This window comes from Adiantum capillus-veneris, chromosome 17 (assembly GCF_014529385.1).
Source record: "Adiantum capillus-veneris isolate H3 chromosome 17, ASM1452938v2, whole genome shotgun sequence".
Classification (NCBI taxonomy): domain Eukaryota; kingdom Viridiplantae; phylum Streptophyta; class Polypodiopsida; order Polypodiales; family Pteridaceae; genus Adiantum; species Adiantum capillus-veneris.
Genome location: NC_140947.1, coordinates 86,035,905 through 86,063,796, shown reverse-complemented (window position 1 = coordinate 86,063,796; position 27,892 = coordinate 86,035,905). Strand labels below are relative to the sequence as shown.

The 27,892-nt window shown below is 42.8% G+C and overlaps 1 protein-coding gene across 2 annotated transcripts in view; it reads left to right on the top strand.

The window, feature by feature from the left end:
- The window catches only part of LOC147437628 (CwfJ-like family protein / zinc finger (CCCH-type) family protein), a 36,750-nt gene extending 14,062 nt beyond the window's left edge, over positions 1 to 22,688 (top strand). Inside the window, exons 2-10 of one of the 2 annotated variants that reach the window (XM_086487136.1) lie at positions 18,506 to 18,776; positions 18,924 to 19,075; positions 19,186 to 19,295; positions 19,723 to 19,840; positions 19,946 to 20,680; positions 20,761 to 20,857; positions 20,957 to 21,099; positions 21,916 to 22,053; positions 22,158 to 22,688. In XM_086487136.1, coding sequence (XP_086343262.1) covers positions 18,506 to 18,776; positions 18,924 to 19,075; positions 19,186 to 19,295; positions 19,723 to 19,840; positions 19,946 to 20,680; positions 20,761 to 20,857; positions 20,957 to 21,099; positions 21,916 to 22,041 — 1,752 coding nt within the window. In that variant the 3' untranslated portion in view covers positions 22,042 to 22,053; positions 22,158 to 22,688. Of the gene's footprint in view, positions 1 to 18,505; positions 18,777 to 18,923; positions 19,076 to 19,185; positions 19,296 to 19,722; positions 19,841 to 19,945; positions 20,681 to 20,760; positions 20,858 to 20,956; positions 21,100 to 21,915 lie in introns of both variants that reach the window. The other variant, XM_086487135.1, reaches the window with a different exon arrangement.
- The last annotated feature ends 5,204 nt before the right edge of the window (positions 22,689 to 27,892 follow it).

Below are 27,892 nucleotides of genomic sequence, written 5' to 3'. Positions count from 1 at the left end.
ATTAGAATTTTTTAAAAATATTTGCAAGTTATTGTGCTTGGCTGCAAGATTTTAATGAGAGAGAGAGAGAGAGAGAGAGAGAGAGAGAGAGAGAGAGAGAGAGAAGAAAAATTCCTTAGTGTGAAGCCCCTCTTCACAGTCGGTGAAGCTACTCTTCACACTAGAGGATTAGTGTCTTGAAGACTCTGCTTGAGGCCCTTGGTTGAGGTCACTTTGAAGCTTGGAAAATCACTTCTTCTTTTGAAAAGTCCTCAAAGATCCTCTTTTTTTAAAAATAAAAATAAAATATAACTCGTGGTTCTTTGTTGGATTTGAGCCGAGGATGTCGGATTGTTGGAGGGCATCAGAATGGGCTTGGAGCCGTCTTTGTTCCCCCTTTGTAGCTCTGTAGGTCGTGTGCTCCGAAAGAGCTCCCGATAGTGTGGGAATGAGATCTTAGAAAAGCAAATAAAAAAAAAGGATATCAATTTGTATTTTTATTTTAAGGGGATGTCGACAGGCTGGATAAAGAACAAGTAGTTGCTCTCTGTGGGGGGGCCATGAGCAGTCGGCGTAGCATGACAAGACGATGGTGAGGGCCTGAGGGGTTGCAGTCGTTGACGAGAGCGGTGGCTTGGGGCTGACAGCAGGTTGATTGCAACCATTGACGAGGTAGCGCATGGGTGATGGCCAGCGCATGGGTGATGGCGAGAGTGGTTGGGGCGGGTTTTAGCCGGGATTGAGGCTGTAGGTGCTGAAGGAGGGGGTGGGTGCCAAGCGGCGCAAGGCAGGAGCTTCGGGCGTGGCGATGCCGACCAGCTCAACTGGGCCCTTATGATGATGCTCGATGGTGGTTGCGACTTCGCTTGGTGCAAAGGTGCTTCCCAAATGCGTTGGCGACTAGCGAGCAGATGATGTGCACGTGCACGGCATGCTCGAAATCAGAGTTAGTGCAGCCGGGTTATAGACGGTGATGATAGTGTGTGACCACGATCTTTGGTCTTCCAAACTATCCACAAGGAGGACTTTGCTTAGAGAGCTTGGTAATGCCGGTGACAACTGTAAAGTAATTGTGAGCTACGAATGGGCGAACAATGTAGTGTAATGCAGATATGCTGTAATCGGGGGCGATTACTCTCTTTCAAGAAGGGGTGTGCGCGTATGTCGTATGTGTCAATGCAAGGAACTTGCCAATACACCGTGTGCGAGCCACAAATGGCTCCAAGCACACAACAAGCCTAAACTAGTAAGCTCAAAGAAGGCGATGGTGTGTCACTCACCGCTCTATGCTTGCTTCGTGGAGGATTCCTCGCCGCGACGAAGAAGGAGCCGACGCTTCGCCGCGCTCAACCGCTTCGCCGCCTCCGTGCCGTCGTCGTAATGCTCGATCGCACAATCTCTCTCTCTCTCTCTCTCTCACGGATACACACACACACACAAGGAGATGAAGAAGAAGAAGATGGAGATGGAGCAAGAGCACTCTTCTATTGCACAAATGAGAGAATGAGTGAATTTTAGGTTTAGTTGACTTTTTTATGAGCTCACCCATTCACACTTGGGCGCCCATGCTTAGCCAACTAATCCCTTGAATGTTCCAGTTAGAGTGCGCCTCTCATCGGCGATCACTCTTACCCTTTTCCTATTGGACAGACAAGCCCGGTACCTGACTCTACCAAATAAATAATACAATGTCCGCTGTAGGTTACAACGTCCGTCTCGTAGGTGATAGGGTGTCCGTGAGCCGTAAGGGTTAACATGCCCCCCTTCTTGATGTAGATTCCATCCTCGGAAGCTATTGAGTTGAAGCTCGTTCGTCGAGGTGGAAGAGCATTTGAGATGAATGTCCTTAGTCTTCTTCAGTCACTGCAAAATCAAACAACATTGGCACAGTAATTGCATTCTCATAAGCGATTAAAAAGCATATGCAGTTTTAGGCAGACAAATTGATTGGTAACAGAATTTTAAACAATTTGTCAGCAATAAACATTAAATTGCAATGTAATCAAATGCATAAACAGATGTAAAGGTAAAAATTAAACAAGTCTGGGGTCGCTAATTTAGCGGTCGAAAGGCACTAGAGATCGACTATTAATACCATGGGTAAGCTTCTTAATTTTCTCTGGTCAATTAAGTTGTTTAATCGCGAGAGCCAAGTATTTCATGTTCGAGGGCTGACTAGAGGCTATACCTAGAAGACCTTGTAGTTAAGCTACGATAAAAGGAATTTCTCATGAAATCATTGCCTGACTGATTACCTTTTCTTTGACCCCCCAAAGTCTTTTCACAGTGATTCAATTTTGATGTGTGTGCTTATTTTGTATGTGTCACAAAACGGGAGCGTACACGAGCACTTAGAAATCTGAAAAATAAAGTACTTTGCAAATGTGAGAGAAGGGAGAAGATCGACACAGTATTGGGGACCAGAAGATGGGCTGTCCCCCCCCCCGTCAAGAGTATTCTTTATTCAGGGAGAGTTCATATACAAGCACAAGAATCCGAGGAAACCCCTCCGTTCGGTAATCTTAGACCCAAAGGTCGTTCTTTTCCCGTGAAGGACTTAGGCACGAGGCCGTACTTTCCCGCAAGGGACTTAGGCGCGAAGCCGTACTTCCCGAGAGGGACTTAGACGCAAAGGTCGTACTTCCCGTGAGGGAGGATTCCTACAAAACAACCACACAAAGCAATAGCTCGCAATGCGTATCAACAAATTATACCTGTAGCTCCTTGCTCGAAAAAGCGACCTCCGTACTCAGTCGTCACACGAACACTTGCTGAATTTCCTTCGCAATGACTGCTCCAAATTCTCAGCGCTAACTCCTCCTGCTGCTCCTGGCGTGTGTAAAACTGGAACGCTAACTGCCCTTTTATAGGTCCTTGCACCCGGCGGGAATAGGAGCCAAAAAGCAAAAGCCTGGCGCCCCTAGCGAGAGGAGAGAGAGAGATCGCTGAATTCAGTCAGCCTTGCGTAGGCTTTTTTTTGTAGAGTTTTAACGTAGGATTTTTAGAGCATTGCTTTTTTTATTATAAGAGGGCTGGTCACTTAAAAGTGATCGGCCACTTTATAAAATAAAGTGTGAACTTGTTTAAACTTTAAAAACTCACTCAGTTAGTGAAAACAATGCTACACGAACACATTCTAGGCGTCCCCGGGTGCAGAACACGGGCACAGATGCAATGCAGGCACAAACTCCTCGCGGGAAAGCATCTGCCCTCCCGCGAAAGTTCCTGCTTTTCGTAAAAATCTTCTTTGAACCCATCTTTATTCTTGTGCTTGCGTTCTTACGCGTATTTTCTTACTCAGTTCGGATTTCCTCCTCAGCCTACGGAATGCCCCCTTTCTGATGCACCCGTCACCCATCATGTGACGCATCAGGGGCACTCGTAACCCGGCCCTTTCCACCGAACTTACGGAAACTCCTTCGCGATGTGTACCGTCACCCATCAAATGACACATCAGAGTTGTCCGTTCTTGATGGCGCTCCTGTAGCTACAATCTTTTAACAGTTCTTAGTGTACACAATAAAATATCCTAGAGAAAGAAATTAATCATTAAAAATTAGAAAATAGTCCAATTAGCAACATCCCTCTGGCTTCTAAACAGTTGACCTCAACTGTAGTGCTTGAATATATACCTCCAGTATCTCGGGATAAGTTGCTAATTCCTCCTGTGTCATCCACTGAGCATCTAGATTCGAATAGTTCTTAAACTTAACCAAATACTTCCGTGTTATTTTTCCGGACTTGAGGGGCCGCTCCTGATGACTTACTATCTGTCCCGGTTGGAGTAGTTCTTCTGTTTCCTCAACCTCAGGAGGTTCCTCAGCACTAGGCTGACTCGGAGGCGGTCCCACATACGGCCGGAGTAAACTGACATGGAAAGCATTATGGATCCTCCAATTAGGCGGTAGCTCTAATCGGAAGGTGACATCATTCACTTGCTCAGTGATCTGAAACGGCCCATAATAACGGGTAGAAAGTTTTACCACCTTCCCCTTATGAGACGCTTGTTTCTTAAGTCTTGCCTTCTCAAACTTGAGTAAGACTAACTGTCCGACTGTTAAGTCTAGATTCCTCATGTGCTTGTCTGCAGCTTTCTTATGCTTTCCCTGAGAGCGTAGAATAGCTCTCCTAACTTGCTCGTAGGCTGTGTCCAAATCCCGGACGAATTCATCTGTTGCAAAGATCTTATCCTTAGTTAAAAGGATCGGTGGAAGCAAAGGCTTACCATAGAGAATCTCAAAAGGTGCTTTCCCCGTCGATGAGTGTATGGTATTGTTATACGCATACTCGACAAGAGGCAAATATTTCTCCCAGTCAGATTGCCTGACACATAAGCTTTTAACATATCCAATACTGTGGAATTGGCTATCTCACTTTGCCCGTCCGTTTGAGGATGGTAGGCATATGAAAAATTCAACTTCGTACCAAGATTATCCATCAAGGCACGCCAAAAATTTCCGGTCATGCGAGGATCTCGATCACTCACAATAGACTTAGGCATTTCATGATGCTTAAAGATCTGTGCCATAAAAACCCTAGCCATATGATCTGCTTTGATCGTTTTCTTGACTGGTATAAATTGTGCTTGCTTGCTAAACCTGTCCACAATGGTCCAGATCGCGTCATTTCCAGTCTGAGTTCTAGGGAGGTCCATGATGAAGTCCATGGCAATACTTTCCCAAGGTTCATTAGGCACAGGCAATGGTTGTAGCAACCCAGGCGTCTTATGCCGATCATACTTCACTTTTTTGGCAACCCAAGCATTCCCTGACATACTTATCAATGTCTGCTTTAAGGCTAGGCCAAAAGAAATATCTTTCCATTGCTAAGGTCGTAGGGAGAATACCCCGATGACCCGCATAAGGCGAAGCGTGTGCTTCATCCATGATCTTCTTTCTTAATTGTTCCGCCACACATATGGCCTGATGGTGGTAGAGATAACCGTCCCGAATGGAATAGGGAAACTCATTCTCTCCACGATGTAGCTTTTCCCAAACGGTGGAGAAGTCTTGGTCATTCGGATACAACTCTGGTAGTGCTTCTAATTCTTGGTGATACACCGAAGTGATAGCGTAAAGTTAAGGGACAGGTTGCAAGATGTTATGTGGTGAAGTTCAAGAACTATCCACCTATGGATGGAAAGTGGATGGAAGGGCATGAACTATTAGAGTCACCAAATGTATTGCAGCTTTACCTTGAGGTCTTTGGGTTACAGCCTACTTATGCCCCAACCCAATGTCTGCAAAGGAGGGGTAATGATAGAGCTAGCACATCAAATGTACTCATGGATTCGGTGCAACAGCAGTGTACAGTTTGACAAAAGTTTGAAGGTCTCATTAAGTTATTTGTACATATGTTTTGACAGTCTTTCTTGCAGATACATGCGATGATAAAAGGATACTCACCACACAAGATCATCTATGGCATGTATTTATGGTATGCAATCGAGGACGTTTGCGATTTCAAGAGGGGAGTATGTCACGAGGACGTGGCAACTGCTAACCTTAGTTGTTGGTTTCTTTCCAATGATTTTTGTTTAATTTTTGAGACCCTCGTTTTCAAGTTGCAAATGGTCGGACATTGTATGACCAATGTGAACGGTAGTTTCACCCGCAGACAGGAAGTGGGTTGGCACTGGAATTCGTATAGTAAGAGGATGTCTAGGCTCAGTGCAAGGTCATGTAGGTCCCCCCGTCACACTTAGCAAGTTGGTGGATACTAGGAAGTGAACTCAATAAAGGCATAAATTCAAGGTGGGATCACCAACAGAAAGTATCCGACAGTTGGGGCACATTGCACTTTTGGATGCGGTCCCAATGAGGAAATAGATGGTCAGATGATCAGTGAGAGCCCAATGGAAGCATCTCCTAAAAATTACGAAACTGCTATTTTGGGCCGTGAAATGTGTTCGCGTCATTACCTTCGGTATGACCAAGGGAAGATTTATTACTCTGCTGTAAAGTCAACTGATGCAGAAGTTGAGAGATTTTTAAGCAGGAAGCCCAATGCGGGGAAATTGCATGCATGAGTGCCAAGTGGCACTTTTTGGTCAATTTACCAAGTCTGGGAGAACAGAACTCGTAACTGACTTTTTGGAGCAGTTTTGGAGGTCGATAATTGTGATTTTCAGTCATTTCTCTCCATTTTTGAGCTTCCCATGACTTTACCTAAGACTAAGGAGCTCATTTTCAGCATTGGAAGGCATCAAATGCGTGTTTACAGGGCTGTTTTGCTGCGTTTTCAGCGGTACGCAGGTTTTGGCAGTCATGGAAATCTTCCCCTTTTTGCATCTATTTGTTCATAGATGCATTACAGGTCAAGCGCAGAAGAGGGGGCGCTCGATTTATGCTGGGGGGATGCTTCATTGAGAACCTGTCACAGGTTAAGAGCTATGGAGTGCTTTCTTTCCCTCTCATGTACAGTGTGGTGCTAGGAGTGATGCCTTGCACACTACACACTGCTCTCTCTCTCTCCCCTACGTGCAGTTATGTGATGCCCCACAAGAGGGCTCTTCATTTGACTGACGTACAACTGTGTGGGTTTATGCTTTTGTGCTGAGGCAAGAGGCTCTTTCAGCAGGAACAGGGGTAGCTAACTGCTACTCCAAAGCAGGCACCGGTGAGGGTCATAATCTCACCATACAGGTGCGTTTTCAGCGTTGTGTATGCGCTGTAAATTGACTGTTTTTCAGCCATACGGACGCCAAAACCATTGGGAATAGTGCCCCACTGGCAGAGGACAGTTAGGAGACTGTTTGGGGCTGAAAACAGGGCAAAAACCAGTAAATACAGCGTGCTGAATTTACTGTTTTTGGAGGAATCAGAGGGTTTATGCCAGTGGAAGAGAGTTCTAGCAAGGGAATTGGTTTCTCGCAAGTTTTGGGGCTGTTATGCTACCGAAATTTGGCCAAAACAGGTGGTATCTAGCTCGATACAGATAAAGGATTCCCAAGACTCTTCTTTGTAATTTACCCTCTTAAAGAGTAAAGAAATACCGAAAGGGGTGCCAATTTTGAGGCCTACAGGTTGTCGGCGTCTGCTCAAAGCATTCTAGCTTTCGGTCCCGTTACACATCCCAACCTATGTGTCCGTGGACAAGCTACACCACAGCAGGGTTCAGTCAGTCCAATCAGTTTAGATTAGCAGTGATCTGACACTTTTGTGAGTCTATTCGTAGACCGTGCATGCCCAGTCACTTAGCATAGATGCATATCCTCCGGTTGCACACAGCATGATCATCGAAATTCCCATCAGAATCCATTAGCATCAGTTAGGGGAATTTTCTAGTGCATTTAGCCTATTTTCCTATTTTTGGTTATTTTCACTTATTTTTAAGTGACTTTCCAACAAAAGTAGGTAGGGCAATTTTGCTAAGTTAATATATAAGCAAACCCAAGTTAGCACTTTTTGGCAGAAGAGGCAGCAAGCGCTTCCCGCTCAACAGGCAACTTCTCAGCAGTACCCCTCCCTCAGCATTAGACCATCGCCATCCTCTCCCATCCCTTGGCGTTTTCTCTTCTAGCAGATCCTAGCGTTCCATTCCCAGTAACCATCGCCAGCACCCTCCAGATCTTGGCCTTTTTCCATTAGCACCAAGGCAGCCAGTTCAGCCCATTCAAAAACGCCAGCAAGCCAAATCCATCCAACGTTTTTGTTCAGCATTAGGACCCCTTCCAAACCAGCGTTTTCAGCATTTTGTAGCATGTTTCTCCGCATGGTTACCTCAGCCATTGCAGCGATTTTCAGCATGGAATAGGCCTTCAAAAACAGCGTTTTTCAGCCTTCAACCAAGCAGGAAACGCAGCCAAAACAGGTACAACAGTCAGCGTTTTTGACCTCAGCTTGACCCCCGTCAGACCCATCATTTTCAGCCCTTAAGGACAGCCATAAACAGTCATTTTCAGCCCTAGAATCAGCCACGAAAATCAGCAGTTAGAAGACAACAGATTTCAGCCACCGAGTCGTCGTCATCATCGGCATAGTCCCATTGCATCAGTCCATTGCATTCGCATTGTACACCTTTGTGCAATCAAAGTAGACCACTCGCCGACGAGAGTGGGGCCTTCAGAGGAGGGTTTTACAACCTCTCGTGTGTCGTGTCTCTTTTCTCTCCTTCTCTCAGTCTCATTCACTTGCACGCACAATATCCACTCACTTTGTTTGTGATCACAACACTCTCCATAAGACGGAAGGCTCTCTCCTTCCCTAAGAACTAAAAGGAACCTTGAGCAATAAAGATCACTAATCTTGAGAAAAATACAACATTCATTCCGTTGCACCTTACATTAGTATCATAGCTTTGGAAGTGTTCTGCATTACTCAAGGAAAGAACCACAAGAATTTTTTTGCTTGTTGCGATCGCACGAACCCAAGTTTACTTGGGCGTGGCGATTTCTAATCGTGATTTGTTGAAGAGTGACAGGAATCCCAAGAAAGAAGGGTTTGTCCAGCCTCCCCTTGTGTCTCTTTTTACTCATTGAGAGCGGAACGTGCACTTAGCGGCCGGCCAATCGACGTGAGGTGGGAAAAAGCAACCTTGGTGTGAGCGCAAGGCCGCCAAGGGGTGGGCCCGCAGAAAAGGGTAGAACTCGGGTGAAGAGAAGATCCTTCTCCAACGCGATTTGCAAGCGAAAGAAAACCTCAAGAACCCTAAGAACCCAAGACTCTCAAGACTCTCAAGACTCAAGAACCTCAAGAACCGTAGATTCTCACGAATCAAGGACCTCAAGAACATCAAGACTCTCAAGAACCCATGTTCCTCGCGAGCTTAAGACCCCAAGATCATAGTGCATGGTCGTTACCCGAAGCGGAATGGATACTTCGCATACAAGTGATGAGCATGAGAGAGGCGATGAAGACTCGTCCCCACCCGGAGATGATTTCTTCAATCCTCCCCCTTCGCCATCTACGCCACCAAGTGCACCAGACCCTATGGAGGCAATGGTCAAGCAGATAATGGCCATGATTGATAGACAGGAAGACAAGCGCTTTGCTTTAGAATGCGAGCGCGACGCAAGAAAAGAAAGAAAATAACTAAGGAAGAAGGAAGCGGTAGCAAGAAACGCAGCATTGGAGGCCGATCGTGCCGCTCATAGATTGGCTTTGGAAACCGAGCGTGAAGCTCGATGAGAGCTACGCACTCAAGAATTGCTTGCCCTAGTCCTAGCCTCGAAGACCGAACCACCCAAAGATCGTGGGAGTTCGTCAAGTGGCGCAAGCCACGATGCGGATTCCAACCATCCAGTCACAGAAAAGTTGACTTTGAGTAAGTATGACAGTAAGATGGATGCTACTGTTATTCATTCTTGGTTGCATCAATTTAATGCTTATTTTGCGACAACTAAGAAAACAGGCAATAGCAAAGTTTTGACGGCAGCTATGTACCTTGCCGGTGATGCCATTAATTGGTACCAGGCATGGAAAGAGGCACAGCTAGCCGCGCACCTAGAGGCAGCCGATGATTTCACGCCCCTCTCTTTTAGTTGGGCTGATTTCCAAGACAAGCTCAAGGCGCGGTTTATGCCACCTCAGTACCTTGCACGATTGAAGGACGATTGGCGAGCTCTCAAGCAAAACGGTATGCCGGTTATGTCTTTCTCTAATCGTGTTTTGCAGCTCGGCACTCAATTACGCAAATCGGATGCAAAGCGCAAGGAGGCATTTCTTTACGGATTGGACGAGTATATCAAGTATGATGTTGAGCTACTCGATCCAATCGATCTCAACAAAGCAGGAGCAATTGCTCTCGCCCACGAGATGAAGCACAACAAAGGAAAGCCTAAGGAGAACAAGACTTCCACAAGTATCTCGCAGACTTCTCAGAACCCGCAGAACGGTAAGAACGGTAAGAATGATAACTCTTCTAACCAATCTTCCAATAGTCTCTCATCAAAGAATTCTTCCAATGAATCTAAGGGGAAGGCTAACACAATTGCTAAACCTAAGCTTACTCCAAATGAAAAGGTAGCACAAGGCATTGTAGGAGGATACATCACTTCGGAAGAACAAAGCACTTATTCTAAGGAAGGTCGTTGTTTTCATTGTCATATCAAGGGTCACATAAAAAGAACATGTCCTAAGCTTGAATCGAATGAGTCTAAAGAACCCATAGCACCCACTACATTTATCAATGCAATGAATGATAACACGATTGTGCCCAAAGTTTCTCAGGACCCTCCCATTGATGATTCTCTCATTAAATGTTATGGTCGTACGTCGGGGCACCGTTTTGTCATATTGTTTGACCCAGGTAGTATGCATGATGTGATCAATTCCTCTCTTGTTGAGAGAGCCCGCCTCGAGGTTAGTCCGAGATCTTCTATCGAGGTCTCTGGCTTTCGTCCCGGTATGGACGCTCTCATCATCGAGGAATGCCTTGATGTGTTGTTTGCAATTCAACAGACTGCCTTCACTAGAAGATATGTTGTTTCTCCTCTCTGAGGATGTGATATGATTTTAGGCACTCGATGGTTTCGTGATAATAACGCTCTCATGAAATTTACGGCTAACACTATAACTCTCAATGCCGACAGTGATTCTCCTATTGTCATTCATGGAGAGGACATTGCTCCTTCTCCATCTCTCATTGCTACTATGCAGGACAAGGTTGATAGGATACGGGATAAGGAGATTCTCTCAATCTCTTTTTCTCCACAACATGATACATAGGATTTGCATGATTATGAGAAGCATGAGGATTTGAAGGATAATGATTTGCATGATGATTTGGATGACAATGGCAAGCGTGATGATTTGCATGATCAAGATGTGATTTCTCACAAGCATGATGAGTTGCATGAAGATGATGTGATTGTTCACAAGGATGATGTGTTAGTGGATGCTTTTTCTAGTGAAGCTAACCTCGTTGTAGATTCGAGCAGTCACACAGATCTGATCTTGACTTTCGAGTCGAGGTCCAAAGAACCCCCATAGGACGATTCGATCATTCAAGAAGAACCGATCTTGGCTCTTGAGCCTTGGTCCAAAGAGCCCTTACAGGAAGTATTATGTGTTCGCATGATTGATACGCACGCATTGTTCGAGTGTTTCATTCGTGAAGGTTTCCTGTATTTTAGTCAACATCGTTATGTGATCCCTTTTCCTAGGCATGACATATTGTATGTTGAGCACGTTTCTCTCATGGATGAACACGAATGTATGCGGAATTTTCATAAAAAGTTGAAAAGTCTGTATGTCAAGAAGTCACATTCTATGTCTCTTCCTTGGCATGACACAGTTTCTGAATGAGCACATGATAGTATGAGCACCAAGCATGGGCATTTCCATTATGATTTGCCACAGTTGATTGATTTCGATCAAACAAAAAAGATTCGACCTCATTGTTTGCATGTGTTTGATGAACGGGTTGTCACTCCGTCTATCTGTTCATCTACATTGCATACACAGTCTTTAGAGACGACACGATTTTTTTCCTTCACTTTACATGGAATGGGTATGTTCATGGTTTTGTGTTGGAGATGGTTTTAGGAATTTTCAACCATGGAGATTCTTGAAGACGGAAGAAGCAGATCTCTAGACGAAGTTGACGCAAAAAAGGAGATTCAAACGACTTTGTCGCTTTCGGCACGGCCCAAAGAAGCAAGCGTTGAAGACCTTTATGAAGTTCAAGTACCGTACGGCCCACACATCAGAGTGGGCCGGCGAAGAGTCCCTTCCAGGATTCCGGATGCTGTTGGCGATCTCCCTCGACGCCATACCGTTCGGTACCAGTACCTCACTTTGAAAAGGAGGGGATGTTACGTGACACATCCCAACCCTATGTGTCCGTGGACAAGCTACACCACAGCAGGGTTTAGTCAGTCCAGTCAGTTTAGATTAGCAGTGATCTAGTACTTTTGTGAGTCTATTCGTAGACCGTGTATGCCCAGTCACTTAGCATAGATGCATATCCTCCGGTTGCACACAGCATGATCATCGAAATTCCCATCAGAATCCATTAGCATCAGTTAGGGGAATTTTCCAGTGCATTTAGCCTATTTTCCTATTTTTGGTTATTTTCACTTATTATTTTTAAGTAACTTTCCAACAAAAGTAGGTAGGGCAATTTTGCTAAGTTAATATATAAGCAAACCCAAGTTAGCACTTTCTGGCAGAAGAGGCAGCAGGAGCTTCCCGCTCAACAGGCAACTTCTCAGCAGTACCCCTCCCTCGGCATTAGACCATCGCCATCCTCTCCCATCCCTTGGCGTTTTCTCTTCTAGCAGATCCTTGCGTTCCATTCCCAGTAACCATCGCCAGCACCCTCCAGATCTTGGCGTTTTTCCATTAGCACCAAGGCAGCCAGTTCAGCCCATTCAAAAACGCCAGCAAGCGAGATCCATCCAGCGTTTTTGTTCAGCATTAGGACCCCTTCCAGACCAGCGTTTTCAGCATTTTGTAGCATGTTTCTCCGCATGGTTACCTCAGCCATTGCAGCGATTTTCAGCATGGAATAGGCCTTCAAGAACAGCGTTTTTCAGCCTTCAACCACAGCAGGAAATGCAGCCAAAACAGGTACAACAGTCAGCGTTTTTGACCTCAACTTGACCCCCGTCAGACCCATCATTTTCAGCCCTTAAGGACAGCCATAAACAGTCATTTTCAGCCCTAGAATCAGCCACGAAAATCAGCAGTTAGAAGACAACAGATTTCAGCCACCGAGTCGTCGTCGTCATCGGCATAGTCCCATTGCATCAGTCCATTGCATTCGCATTGTACACCTTTGTGCAATCAAAGTAGACCACTCTCGCCGACGAGAGTGGGGCCTTCAGAGGAGGGTTTTACAACCTCTCGGGTGTTGTATCTCTTTTCTCTCCTTCTCTCAGTCTCATTCACTTGCACGCACAATATCCACTCACTTTGTTCGTGATCACAACACTCTCCAGAAGACGGAAGGCTCTCTCCTTCCCTAAGAACTAAAAGGAACCTTGAGCAATAAAGATCACTAATCTTGAGAAAAATACAACATTCATTCTGCTGCACCTAACACTTTCGAGCCGTGTGTGTGCTCAAGTGTTAATTCCCGTCGCAGGTTTCCTTTGCATGTTCTCTTTGTGTGTGTTTAAAGTAAATAATTTCAGGTGAAAGCAAAAGCCTACCGCCCTACGGGCCGGTTTCACTGGTACTCCACTGTATCTAACAGTCTCGACCCGAAGCTGGTGTGAAGATGTGGGTATCTGGAGAGAGAGAGAGAGAGAGAGAGAGAGAGAGACCCAAAACGCTAGCAAGCTCTAATGGTTGATGCTACAATTGGTGGGCACCCCCTCCCTATACAAGAATGACAAAAAATGCATGACCTCCCCATAAAAATCCCATGACCCTAAAATCTTAAAACAAGCTTGTAGGTGGAAACCAAGGGTACGGGGTGTTTGGGACAAAATGCCCCCGACGTGGGGCCACCAAGAGGCAAACTATATTCTTGGTAAACTATATGACACTACCAGTAATACAGGGCGGGCAAAACAATGGTGGGAACAGGCTGATAATGAGAAAACTACCTCACATAGGCCGGGCACAACCACAAAACAGCCCTCACTGCCTATGATCATCCCCTGGGAGATACTGGGACACTAGCAGCTTTGTCAGGACCGGCCGAAGAGGTGACAAACTCTAACAGAATGGCCATGTCCTCGGAACTGATCCTCTTGCCCATATGAAGTATCTCGTGTCGGAGTTCTTGCATCTTGTTGATACGGTCCCTCATGGAAGCTTGCTTGGCATCCAAGGTCTGCAACTGTGTCACAAAGTGATGACGTGGCGGACAGCAGAAACCCTAATTTCTGCCAGAAACCCTAAAATTCCTGCAAACCCTAAATTTTGCCAAAAACCCTAATTTCCGGAAATCGCGGAGGCGGATTATTATAATTTTTATTTTTTATTTTTGGAAAATGATGAGCGACGCGAATTTTGCTTTTGCTTTTTTTTTATAAAAAAAAGAGAAAAGACTCTCTAAGAGAGAGAGAGAACTGATGCTTTTGATTTTAAAAGCTTTTGGGGCTCTGCTTTTGGGCATCCCTTGTAACCTTTAAATTAGTGGTGAGGGCCTCACTTCTCAGAGCATCTGGACGCAGAGTCTGAGAGTGAAACCCTAACCGCTCTCTTGTACTTTGATGATTGATTAATACAAAAAGAAATACCGAAAGGGGCGCCAGTCTTTGGGGCCAATATCTCTAGGCACGGAACTCCGCCGGGCCAGTGCAAATCTATTGTGATCTGTGAATTGTTTTGAAGTGGTTATTTGGTGCTGTCGCGGTTGATTCTTGACTTGGAGTGTCCAAGTCTGTTACAGTGGTATCAGAGCACGGCCGATTTCTCTTCTACGGGAAATCCGATCCCCGAAATTTTTTTCCGTGGCACCTATGGCTTCAGGCAATGATCAGTCGACTCCCTCTGCATCTGGAGATGCGGGCTGGGATCACAACGAAGATTGTTACAGCCTTTACCCATACCCACCCGCCCCTGGGAAAATATTGAAATGGATTTCATTTTTTTTAATCTCCTGAGAATACAGAATGATCACGATGATTTTCCGATTACATGGCACGCCTGAGACGATTGTCTCCGACAGAGACCCCAGATTTATGAGTTTGTTTTGGAAGGCAATTTGGGAGAACATTGGCACGCGGTTGCAGTTCTCGTCATCGTTCCACTTGCAGACTGACGGGCAATCTGAGATTGCCAATTCAGTGATTTTAGATTTATTGAAGTCTTGTATCTCGCATCAGAAGACTCAATGGGAAAAGAACTTACCTTTGGTGGAATTTGCCTACAATAACACGATACACTCTTCGACGGGGAAGACGCCATGAGAGATTGTTGAAACTGCTGCGAAGGTTCCATCCTTCCTGAGCACGAAAGATTAGAAGTTTGAAGCGGATGAATATTCGCGAGATTTGGATACGGCTTTTGCCAAGGTTCGCGAGACTTTACAGAAGTCTCAAGAACGACAGAAAAAGGCAGCGGATCGCCATAGTCGCGACTGGAAACTGAAGGAGGATGATTGGGTGCTCTTACTTTTGAGAAGGCACACCTAAGAAAGAAAAAGGGAAAGGAGAGGCTTTTTCCAAAGCTTAGTATGTGATACTACGGACCTTTCCAGATTACTGACAAGATAAATGATGTCTCCTTCCGATTGGAACTGCTAGATACTTGGAGGATTCATAATGCATTGCATGTGAGTCTCTTGAACCCTGTTAAGGGTGATGTGCTTGATGATGGGGAGCCTGATGAGCAACCCGAAGTGGAAGAAAACGAGGAGATCCTTGTTCCTGAACAGATTTTGGCACATAATGATACGAAGAAAGGTAAAGTCCGAAGGCGGTTCTTGGTTAAGTTCAAGAACTTTCTTGCATTTGATGCGAAGTGGATGGAGGAGGACCTAGCAGATACTCCTCGGATTGTGAAACTTTACCTCGATGTTTTGGTTTAGCATAGTCTACTCCAAACGGAACCCAGAACTCAGCTTGGCCGAAGATCTGGTGCAGTGGGATGCACAAGAGGGGAGTTACTCCGCTCCCTTGTCAATAGATGCCTCGATTTTGATACTAAAGTCACTGATGTCTCTTTGAGCTTCAGGGATACTGAGAGCTGACAGTATTCTGCTGGATGACTTTATGAAATGGAATTCCTGATTTTGTTCTTGACTTCTTGTGAGTGCAGGAACTGATAGCCGAAATGACTGCAGCATTTTGGTCTGATTGATCTCGAATAGACATGGTTGCAATAGGGGTTAGTCAATCGGACATCGATGAGGTCCCGATTGGACCTAGATGTGATTGCTAGCTACATTGCCGATAAATCATGGTCTAAGATCCGAATGAATGTTGAATGTCATGTGATGTCCTGTGATGTCTGGTGATGTCCTGTGATGTCGTGTGATGTGACTGTCGATTTTGTACATGTGCTAGATGTGTGTTCCTAGTACGTAGGTACTAACAGTCAGTGTCTGCTAAGACGGTTTATGGCTTTTGTCGGTTTCGCAGGCGTAATCGCGGTCGATTATAATGATTTCAAGAGGGGGGTATGTCACAAAGCGATGACGTGGCAGACAGCAAAAACCCTAATTTTTGCCAGAAACCCTAAAATTCCTGCAAACCCTAAATTTTGCCAAAAACCCTAATTTCCGGAAATCGCGGAGGCGGATTATTATATATATATATTTTTTTTGGAAAATGATGAGCGACGCGAATTTTGCTTTTGCTTTTTTTTTTATAAAAAAAAAGAGAAAAGACTCTCTAAGAGAGAGAGAGAACTGATGCTTTTGATTTTAAAAGCTTTTGGGGCTCTGCTTTTGGGCATCCCTTGTAACCTTTAAATTAGTGGTGAGGGCCTCACTTCTCAGAGCATTTGGACGCAGAGTCTGAGAGTGAAACCCTAACCGCTCTCTTGTACTTTGATGATTGATTAATACAAAAAGAAATACCGAAAGGGGCGCCAGTCTTTGGGGCCAATATCTCTAGGCACGGAACTCCGCCGGGCCAGTGCGAATCTATTGTGATTTGTGAATTGTTTTGAAGTGGTTATTTGGTGCTGTCGCGGTTGATTCTTGACTTGGAGTGTCCAAGTCTTTTACAAACTGCACGTCCAAAACAAACCGGGCACAACCACAAAACAGTCCTCAGTCCCTAATCTGTTGGTGGGAGATACTGGAGCCACCACCGGACAGAATATGAAACTCTATCAGTTTCCTCTTATCAGCGGCTCACTCCAGTTTTGCATCTCATTGGGCGCAAGCCGTGGCATTGGTCATTGTCTCATCTGTCCTTAGGTTGTGCCCTTGTGGCAAAATGGGTGCTTTGCCCACAACTTCGTTCCAACATCATACTAGATAGTGTGCACTTTCAGTTTCCTTTTTCTTTTTGAGGTTCAGATGGGCCCATAAGTATCAAAGCCAGAGTTATCCTGACGCACATGCATTATGCCTAGAGCAAATAGAGGTTTGAGGATTTTTAAACGAAGATGGGGAGTTTTGCTTGGTTTCCAAGCTCATTGTCCATGGTTTGTTCCTAACCAACATGTCTTGTAAATCTTCTTGCATCGTGCCATGATGATCATTGCTCCTTGATTTGGAATGAGAGAATTACGAGAGAAAGAGGAATAACCAGTAGTGCATCTCTAGTATGTCAACACAATTAGCCAATTCAGAATCATTGACTAACAAGAATATCTCCGCCAGTGTAGTGAATGCCGTGCTACAAGCATATCAAAGTACTCGATGCTTCATGCCAATGGGAGAGATGAGGCTGACTAGAAAATTGGCCCAAGATACGCATGTCGTAGCAAATATCGAGCCAAGTGTTAACCAAGAACAAGAGAGAACTAATAAGTTGCCTTTACTCTGCAGCATCCACCAAAGGAGTAGTATCATCCTTGGATAACTTGGAATCCGTATCTATAGGACAATAAATGAAACTACAATTGTTTAACATACTTCTTATGAGATAAAAAAAGGCCAGCACAGGACTGAAAATAATGCAACCATCCAAGGTTTGTCATAGCAAAGGTAGATGTAAGTTTTCACCAACCGATAAAAGCCTTTGAACCTGAGACAGTGATATCATCCACATCCAAAATAATGATACAAATAACACCATCACAATCTTTAAGAAGCACATAAATGCTAGCATCTGCATGAGACCGCACAACCCAAATAACTGGGGAAGCTGTCCATATTGGATACCAAGCCCTGGGTGCCTATTTGAGACCAAATACTAAGCCTTCGGTGCCTTCCTTAACTTGAAGACATGATCTTGCCAATCATCAATGACAAAACCAGGGGGTTGTTCCACATAAACTTCCTCCTCTAAATCACGAGACTCGACTTCTAGTGGATAAACAGGCCATCCATAATGTGCAGCAAGTGCAATTGTAACCAGAAGGGCACCCTGTGCCAACATAAAATAAAAACTGGAACCGATTTTAGCACAACTGAAATAAATTTGCAAACACTTCAACCACCAGAAGAGAAAGAGGACTTCACATTTGAGACGAGACACAGAGTAATGGAGTTCCACTCCCAGATGGATTGGCCCCTCAACTAGGCGCCCCTTGCAGTATTTGTTTATTATTGATAATCTCAAATACAATTGCTGTTGCAAGTCTGGCTCCAAGCAGTACCCGTAGTGTGTACTGGACTCAAAGTTCAATAGGTCTGTATATGCTTTGCAAGAGATTCATAACAATGGGGCGTTCTGCATTTTATTGGTTAAGTACTAAAGGCAAGCTATAAGGGACAAAGGGCATGAGCATGAGCAAGGCCAAAGGTGAACGGGATGACCATTGGAGATTGGGCATGCTCAAATGGCAGGGATCAAACTTCAAGTGTTCTATGTACCACAAAAACATAAACATAGTATTATATGAAATATTTGTCGTCATCTGTATTGATCAATGATAAGGAATTTTGTTGTGTCTACAAGTATTCTTTGCAACAAGAAAACTATATGCAGTAAAGCATTTTTTTTCTGAATTCTTAAAGATCACGCGATGTTCATACTAAGGAACTCCTTGCATCTGTTTTGTCATGCCAGGTTAACAAGGCAAACGGGCCATTTGATGCCCTTTTTTGTGTCGGACAATTCTTTCCAGATGACTCAAGTCACATTGATGAAGTCAAGCAGTTTGTGGAGGGTAACCATGAAATTCCGTTACCCACGTATTTTATAGGAGATTATGGTCAAGCTGCGGGGGTGGTATTATCGGCCGCAAAACTGAAAGCAAAAGAGAGTGGTCTTATTGAGGGAATTCCTCTGTGTAAAAATCTTTACTGGCTGAAAGGCAGTGGTATTCTTCATCTCCAAGGTAACCAGATGTTTCCGTTGCTTTAAATTTAGCTGTTGGTTGATTTTAAGCCAAGCAACACAAGGAGGCTTTGCCATGAGTAGCATCACAAAATGAGATCTGCGTGGTCGTTGCTGACACCTGACACCAAGTTTTTAACTTGTGCAGGTCTCCGAGTGGCTTACCTGGCAGGAAAATATGTGGCATCAGTCTATCAAGATGCTCCAGGAGCACAGTCACATGGCACATTTCATGAAGATGATGTGGATGCCCTCCGTGCTTTTGCAGATGAATCAGATATAAATGATTTGTTTTTATCATATCCTTGTTTTGGTTGCTACGTTTGATCTTTCTAGGTTTTTTAAAATCTTTTTAGTTTTTTTACTTGTTATTACTTTTACGCATTTGTGATCGTTTAACTAGCTTTACAAATGAATGGCCACAAGGGATACTCAATGGGGTTTCAGGACCCGCAGAGCTAGAGTCTTCAACTGTGGGTTCATCCATTGTTGGAGAATTAGTTGCAGAGCTTAAACCTCGGTAAGTCCTCTATCCTGATAAATACATGGGCTTTTCACATTGTTCACTGTTTTCCTTGACTACATATTCGCTCATTTCCATTGTATCTCCCTTGGAATGCAACGGGGGCTCTGTATTTTCATCGGTTAGTTTTTTGTCCTTTCTTACACTCACACTTTTGCCTCCATTGCTCCAGCTAGAAACGAAAGTCACTGACTTTTGGTTACCTTCGCGTCTCTTGATCCCTCATAAAACCAGTATGCAACATGCTAGATTTTGCAATGGAATCTGGGATGGAAGTAGGGGGAGGTGGCCTTTTTTATAGAACACTCGCTCTCAAGTCTTTCAAATTTGATATACCTGTCTTTGAAACATGTAATTTGAAACTAGCCTGTTCAATCAACCAAAAGGAGCATTGGCCTTTACTGAGAGATATCTTGTATAATAGGTACCACATTGCTGGAACAGAAGGGTTTTTCTATGCTCGTGATCCCTATTGCAATGAGAATGCCTTGCATGTCACTCGTTTTGTGGGGCTTGCAGCTGTTGGGAATGCGAAGAAGCAGGTTCAACTCTTACTTTCTAGCCTCTTAGAATTTAAACATCATCTGAGCATATTTTAAGTTGTAGGGCTTCAGCCTTTCAACTCTAGTTTTGTTTTGTCATTTCAGAAATTTCTGCATGCTCTCTCTCTTACCCCTTCAGCTTCTATGGCTGTAAACGAGCTTACTCAGCAACCTCTCAACACAACTAAATCTCCTTATGCAGCTCCTCCTAGTAAAAATACTAGTAAGGCTCTCTCAAATTCAAGGCCCCCTGCTCCCCTACCAGATACTGACGGTCAGTATTGGAGATATGCTGCTCCAAACAACAAATCACAGAGAGCAGGTGCTGGTGGTGGCGACAGAGTTTGTTTTGAGTTTTTGATGAAGGGTTCCTGTTCTCGTGGCGATGTTTGCAACTTCCAGCATGAGAGGAGCACCGAGAAGCCTATGGTGAAGGGAGCCTGTTTTGATTTTGTGACCAAAGGCAAATGTTCCAGGGGCTCTGATTGTAAGTTTCGTCATAGCCTGGATGAGGACAAAGCAAACACTGGTGACATGGGAGCTCGCTCCTCAACTCCATGCTGGTTTTGTCTTGCAAGCCCAAATGTGGACACAGATTTAGTGGTTGATGTGGGAGATTACTGCTATTGTGCTATGGCAAAAGGTGGTCTTGTAGATGGCCATGTGCTCTTGCTGCCCGTCGAGCACTCTTCTTCCATGCTCTTTTTGTCTAAACCTGGTGCAGATGAGCTTAGCAAGTACAAAAGAGCGCTACGAAAACTTTACAAAATCCAGGGAAAGACCTTAGCGATCTTTGAACGATGCGTTCAGTTCAAAGGAGGAACTCATGCTCATTTACAGGTGCAATTAATTTGTTTTCTTTCTTTCCATTAACAAGAATAGAAGTGAGCTTTGTCACCTACATACTCAATGATGAGCAGGTTGTTCCAATCCCCTTATCCAAGTCCTCTCAAGTGAGAAGTGGTTTTGTGTTAGCAGCAAAAGAGGCAGACTTCTCCTTCCATGTTATTCCTCCTGGTGAGTGTGTGGCAGTTTAGGTGTTTGATAGTTGCGGTCCACTGAAAAGGTTATTTACTTATGAATAGTCTTTTGACATTCTCTTTATTTTCTAAGCAGAAGAAGATGATCTGGGTACTCAAGAAGCTGTGAAGAGCCATGTAGAAGGAGAGAACTACTTCCTTGTGGAGCTTCCTGAAGGAACTATACTGGTGCATGTGCTTGACTCTGGAGAGAACATACCTATCCAATTTGGTCGTGAGGTACACCCATTGCATTTTGGTGGTTTCCTTGTTTCTGGTGGAGAGTCAGATTCTGCATGACTGTTCTTAGCTGCAGTATAGATAATTGTTGTATGATACATTTGTCACTTGAGAGGCTTCAATGCAGACCGGAAATGCTTTAGAAATCATCCTCAATTCTGGGCTTTATGAATTCCTTTCAGCTAGATTATGCATCAAGGCTCAACTCAGCAGCAGCGACTTATTGAAACTTGAAAAATGAGAAGTCCATTTTAGAGGTGATTGAGGGTAGTGTATGAAGGCGACGTAGTTGGAAAATTATAAGCAGTCAATGTGGGGCAGTTCTTTACATACATGTACTACTGTACATCATTCCTAACCTTTATTCAATATTGCATTCGGTACATTAATAGAGGGTTAGGAACGATACAATGGTAGATGAATGTTTTACTCGTAAGCCTTGAGAGGTGAGCATGGAATTGTTTTGTGTTGCAACCATTAAAGAAATGTTTGTATGTTCGAAGCCAATATGGCTCTTTCAGAGGAATCTTTCAGCTGCTAGGGTCATAATATCATCTGGATAGAAGGTGAATTTCGGATCCTGCGGTTTTCCCCCATCTTGTTGAGGAAGATCAAGCCATAAGATGATAGGACCAACTTTTGAAGGAGTTTTTGGGTTAAGCTGAAGCAGGAAGTGCTCAATCTTTTGCATTTGGCTTGAGGCCCAGTATGCTCGACATTTATGTGTAGTTGATAATGATGTCATGTGACAAGCACTTTTTCAAGCTCTTGAGTGATGGCATGTCTTTTCTTGGCTTTGGTCTGTTGGCTGTGTAGGTTTGTGCAAAAATTCTTGGAGTACCAGAGCGAAGCGATTGGAGAGCTTGCAAGCTGAGCAAAGATGAAGAGAGAGCATTGACCGAGAAGTTTAAGAAAGACTTCAGCACCCATGGAAGTGTTTGAGTCAGCACTAGAGTGAGCAAGCTTATCAGATGGTTTTAACACATCATTTTGATAGCCAACTGCTGTTTTGTTCTCTTGTACCATGGGGATCAAAGAGAGCTTTCTATGTTACGCAGAGGTTAGATGGGTTACTTCTTGAAGTTCATGATGATGGAGATGTCTGTTGATGGCCCATTGCAAGAACAGCTCATTAAGTTGCTCTGGAGGGTAAAGGGAGTCCAACATCGGCAAGATTGATGCTAGGTAGTTCAACGGAAGAATGCTAATGAGTTGGAATGAAACGAGTTGGGCATAGATGATCCTGAGCAAGGCTCACGCATAAACTGCTCCCGGAGGATTTTGATTGTACCCTTGTAATCCACTGGTAAATCACCTCTATATTGAGCAGTAAGCCAAAGCTTGAACATAATGGCAACCGACAATTTCTGAAGGAGGTATTATAGCTTTATAGAAAATGGTATTCTTTGTCTAGAACACTGGAAGCTTATTATTCCTCGTTCCCTAGTCATCAAAATTGCTAGTGCTCTCGGTCCTTGACATCTCGACGAATCATTTCCTCCTTTTTTTGGCACATAATTGATATTTGTATTAGCATCTTCAAGGCATAAGGATAATGAAAAAGGACATCCAAAATGAATACTAGTCAAGCACTATGCAAGTGAAGAGAATGACTTTCAAATGAAGATAAGTTTTTGAGACACATGTAACAGACATTCAGAATGTAGTGTTTTTGGTGGGGTAGAAAGGATAATCATGAAAAGGACGTTAGTTTTTTCTATTAATTGCTAGCTCATACTTCGTAGAACAATTTTAGATATGCATTATATATTCCATGATGCGTATCTATGGGACATTTTTTTTTCCTCGAAGAAAAAGAATAAGCCTCTTTGTTTGCAAAATGTTGGGGACTTTCATTTTTAGCATCCAACACTCTTTACACTCTCGAGTGTGTGAGCGTGTGTGACATTACTAAAAAAAAAGGGGTGTGTGTGTTTACTTATTTACATTTACTAAAGATAACCACATTTGAACAGCTTCAAATGACAACTGAGAGATGATAACAAATTTGTATAAAAAACTCTAGTAGCTTTCAGATTTTGTTCAAGAGTGAATGAAATTTTATCCAAGAGAAATGTGTTTATCCATAAGTTGCATATCTTTAATTTGTTTTGAACAACAACCATCTTGGAGAGAGAGAGAGAGAGAGAGAGAGAGAGAGAGATCCTCACCTGCATCCATACAAAGAAAACAACACCTATTCGTAAGTCTTTTATTCATTTTAGAGGCTCCAACAGACTACTTGTTATAGATGTCACCCAAATTCCTAGATTTGCTATTCAAGCATTTTTAAAGGACAATATTTTTTATTCTTAAGCAACTTAATATTCAAATGTCTACTTCATCAAAACTCTATCAAAACCATGTGAGATTCCTCTAGTATTATCATCCAAGAATTATAATTTCCTTATGCATTTCTTTCACAAAGTTAATAAGATAATATGGAAAAAGGCACATGGATTTAGCTTGTAAAACACAATTGTTGGATCATGGCCAGGAGCATAACTCCTTTATTTTAGAAAACAAAATTGTAATGCTACTCAAGGAAACCAACTAGTACACAATTATAGGACATGTTATCCTTAAACCCAACAACCTTTCGGTGTAAACTTACATACAACTCGCAGGGTTAGTGCAAACTTCTCATTGATAGCCTTGCACTCCAAAAAAAAGCACCATCACATTTTTACCAATAAGATGTTTTTGAAATAGTATCTCGGAAACAATATTTCGGATGAGAAAACATCCTTATAAGAGATGTAAAGTATCAATATTTGGCTATATCTCTCTAGAAACCATAATCTAGAGGTGTAAATTATTGACCAATGCTTAGAAAAACCCATATGTTAAGGCCATGTTTGAAAATCTACATGCTAGTCTATGGCTAAAAAACATCATTATAAAACATCGACCATAGGCTAAAAAACGAGTACATGGCATATTCTGCTTGCAACCAGAAACACCACGCCATTATGTAATGATCAATGGCAAGCCAAAACATTAACATAGGGTCCCTATACAAGGGAGCAACCCCTAAAGCATCATTAGTATACCAATTGATAGAGACGTAAAAAAATCATTCTATAGAGATTCCCATGAATGATTTTACCTATAGAGGTAGTAAAACCAGAGGCAGTATCCCCATAGGGAGAACAACAATTGAGAACCCTGTTTCATAAACCACCACCACCAAGGGCTGCCAAGGGTCAAAGCACTCTCCTCTTTCTTAGTTTTAAGGAAGCAAACACACAATAACCAAGATAATAGATTATCCTACAAAGAGACACTAAAAAAAACCATGCAGTAGCAATCACTTCTTATGGCTAGATCTACTTGAGACATAGTTGGCTCCTCATCAACCTTCTTCTTGTTGGATTTTGTCATTGCGAGCACCAAAGTGCACCAAACAGTAGCAAGAACAACAATAGAAAAAAACATAAAGCTTACCTAGTAGGACTAAGTGAGCACCACTGAAGAGAAGTGAACTCCTTTTATATAAAGGACACCAAGCCAATCTTAAAAATAAGAGCAAGTGCTCAAACAACCAAGAGAGAAACCACTACATTGTTTTTATGAAATCATTCTCAAGGAGTTAACTACCTTTGTACCCTAATCCACAAAGGTGGTTAAAATTTACTATCATAATCCATGACACCCAAACCTCTATGATGTATCATTCTCTACCCCTAACATTTGATCCTAATGCATTAACTATTGCAAAAAGCAAGGGATTGTCCATGCCACTCTTTATATTTATGTAGAAAAGAGCTTAAAGCTTCAAAATTTATATACTAATACACATAAACACTAAAGATATCAAGGCCATTGGTTATCAAATGGCATCATCTACTTTTAGGTAGTGAAAGGAGATAGAGCTATAAAAAATTGTAGATCCCATCTATTTTCAATATAGTATTAGCTCAAAGGCCAAAACTGTATCCTATATTGAGAGTAAGATTACAAGCACTAAAGTTTATCTCATAAAAAATTTGTTTGACACCCAAGCTCTACAAGAGAAGAACAAGGTTTTATGAAAAGCTTCCAAATAGATTATCAATCCTATCTACTACACATGGAACCACTAGAAACAAAAGGAATTCATCTGTAAAAACTGACCGTCAAGCTAACTCCCACATCCCCCTCTGAAGGGAGAACACCAGAGCCATGGATAATTACCATAACTCTCCAATAGTCTCTACCTTTGTAGCTGGATCACCTAAGGTAGGTGAATCCGAAAGAAAATATACTTGTGGAACCTGCAACCAAATTTGGGAGAATCAATAAGAACATCTCCCAACTTTGAAGAATGCATGGCTAGATGTAACTAGCTCCTAGTCTAAGAAGGACCACTATCCACCTATACAAAACTTCATGCCATTCTATTTTGAGCTACATTAAAGTAGCCTATTTAGAATTTCTTCTTTTAAAACTCACTTAATTATTTTTTAGTTAATCTCTATACCGTTCACTGTCTGGGTTAACCTTGTAGTTTATAGAAGGTGGGTGATGCTTAGGTGGCAAAAATGTAGGCGTTTTTTATACTCATTAATGTCGACCAGCAGTTTTATTGATCGATATGTTTAACAGTCAATAATATATCAATCGCAATAAACTTATTGATAGATATGTAAGAACATGGCTGGAGGATTTGTAGCAGACCTCCCTTGCGTTAGTACTCTGAGGGTGAAGAGGTGGATGGCCCTCCTAGTGTAAGTAAGAGCGTGAATACGATGAAATAGGCATGCACTCGAAAGGGGTGCACATTACTTCCTTGTATTAAGAACACTTTCCAAACGACCATCAAGGTTATAAGTTGATCTGGTCATGGATTTAATGAAACCAAGGCTTTCCATTGAATCCTAATTTATGCACACTATGGGGTTTCTTTTCAAGTGAGTTTCCATTGTAGGGGTCATGCCTTAAGGGATTCGTCCCAGGTTTGGATTTTCCAGAGGTGAGATTTCTAGCAAAGTAGAAATAAGAATATTGCACACGTGTGTGTGTGTGTGTGTGCACGCACACGCATGCCCTCCCCTTCCCCAAGCACCCTAACTCAATTGAGGCAGCAACCGCCAAGAGGAGAGGCCTGCTACCTCATCAAAGAGAAGATATTTTCTATATCAAACCCGATTTTTGGCCATCACTTTTTAGAGAGTGCTTTGATGAAAGTTTTTGTGACATCTAGTCTTTGAACGCATTTGAACAAAACTTAGTTTGTAAATTTCTCAAAAGCAATGAATGAAGATGATGAGGAATACACAATGAGGTGAAGTAAGAAAATGCAGGTATTAACAGAGTGAGTGAGTGGTAGTGACAATTTCAAGCGTATCTTTTCCAACATAACCTAACTTCATAGTTACTTACTATCAATGGTTGCTGGAGGGGAATCTCGAGGTTAAGGTAAATGACTTTATTTGACAATGAGAAACAATCTTCTTTTGGGGGGGAGATAGTGAAGGCTCAATTTTGAGGCAATCCGGATAGACTTGATCAAGTTTTTCCCTGATTAAAGGGTTATTTATGCCAAGGAGATTTTCCATAAACCAAAACGTATGCGTGAATGGCGCCACTTTGTGGATTGATCAGGGGAAGATAGATGTTTTTGATACCATCTATACTCAAACAAGGCTAGGTATAAATTACACATTACTGGTGAACATGACAATCCCATTGGGATACTTAGAGGTTGTTTTAAAAAAGTATTCTTTGACTGAACAAAATTATGTTTGAGCAGCCAAGGGAGGATCTTTGTTACGTCACACTGATTGCAATGAATCAGGGAATTATCCTAAAGGTGTTTATCCATTGAGGCTCTCTAACTAGGGAGATTTTGGTATATCCCTCTTTGTTTTAGATTGATATGCAAGGTTAATGAGTTCTTCCAGGACATGCAGGAGCTCAAAGAAGCAATTAGTGGAATGTTTTTATAACATTGTGTTATGCCAGCCAAAAAAAGTGAGTAAATTTTTGAGGGTAGATTAATGAAGACTTTTGAAACATTCTTAATCAGCCAAATATTGTTGACAGGGATATTAAGAAGTTTCTTGATGTTTGCTTGCTTCTTTCCCAGAGAGGCAAGGAATTTTGCTGATCTAAGATTCCACCATGAAATTATGTCGTGACTGATGTTTGTGAAGATGTAATTGGATGCATCTGAAATACACCTAAATATGTTTTTTTAGCTCTTGTAGATAGGACATAAAACATGTAATTTCTTAAATTTGTTGGGATATCCAAGGGATGTGAGTTCAACTTCTACTTGTTCAATCAATAACAAAATTGGGTGATGAAACTTAGGACCATTAAGTCTATCTCTAACAGAGAGCCAAACTAGCCGTTGGCATAGAAAAGAGGCATTGTTGGGAGCTTTGTTGATCCTACAATATAGAATTTCCTAGTTCAATCTTGAATCAATTGTATAGATGCTGGTGTTAACCAACCAGTCTCATGGACCAGTCAAGGGTGCACGATTTTTCTCATTTTGTGTGAGAAGATCTCTCCGACAATGAGAGCTACATAATGCTTGATAGTTTCCTCTAGTTGGAGTATTTTTGCTTTAAACTTATTAAAGCAATTTAGTAAGATGGCCAAGGCCAGGTGAGCAGGTGAGCGTTAAGGGGCTCTAGGGGGACATGGTTAAACCCAAAAGAAATTAGGTTCATGACAAATTTATCCTTAATAAAGTTAAGATCTATGATATAAACATGAGACCCAATGCTACTGAATCTTTACAAAATTCAATATTATCCTTACAAAAACAAGGAGGAAGACTATCAAATTTAAAGTCCTATTC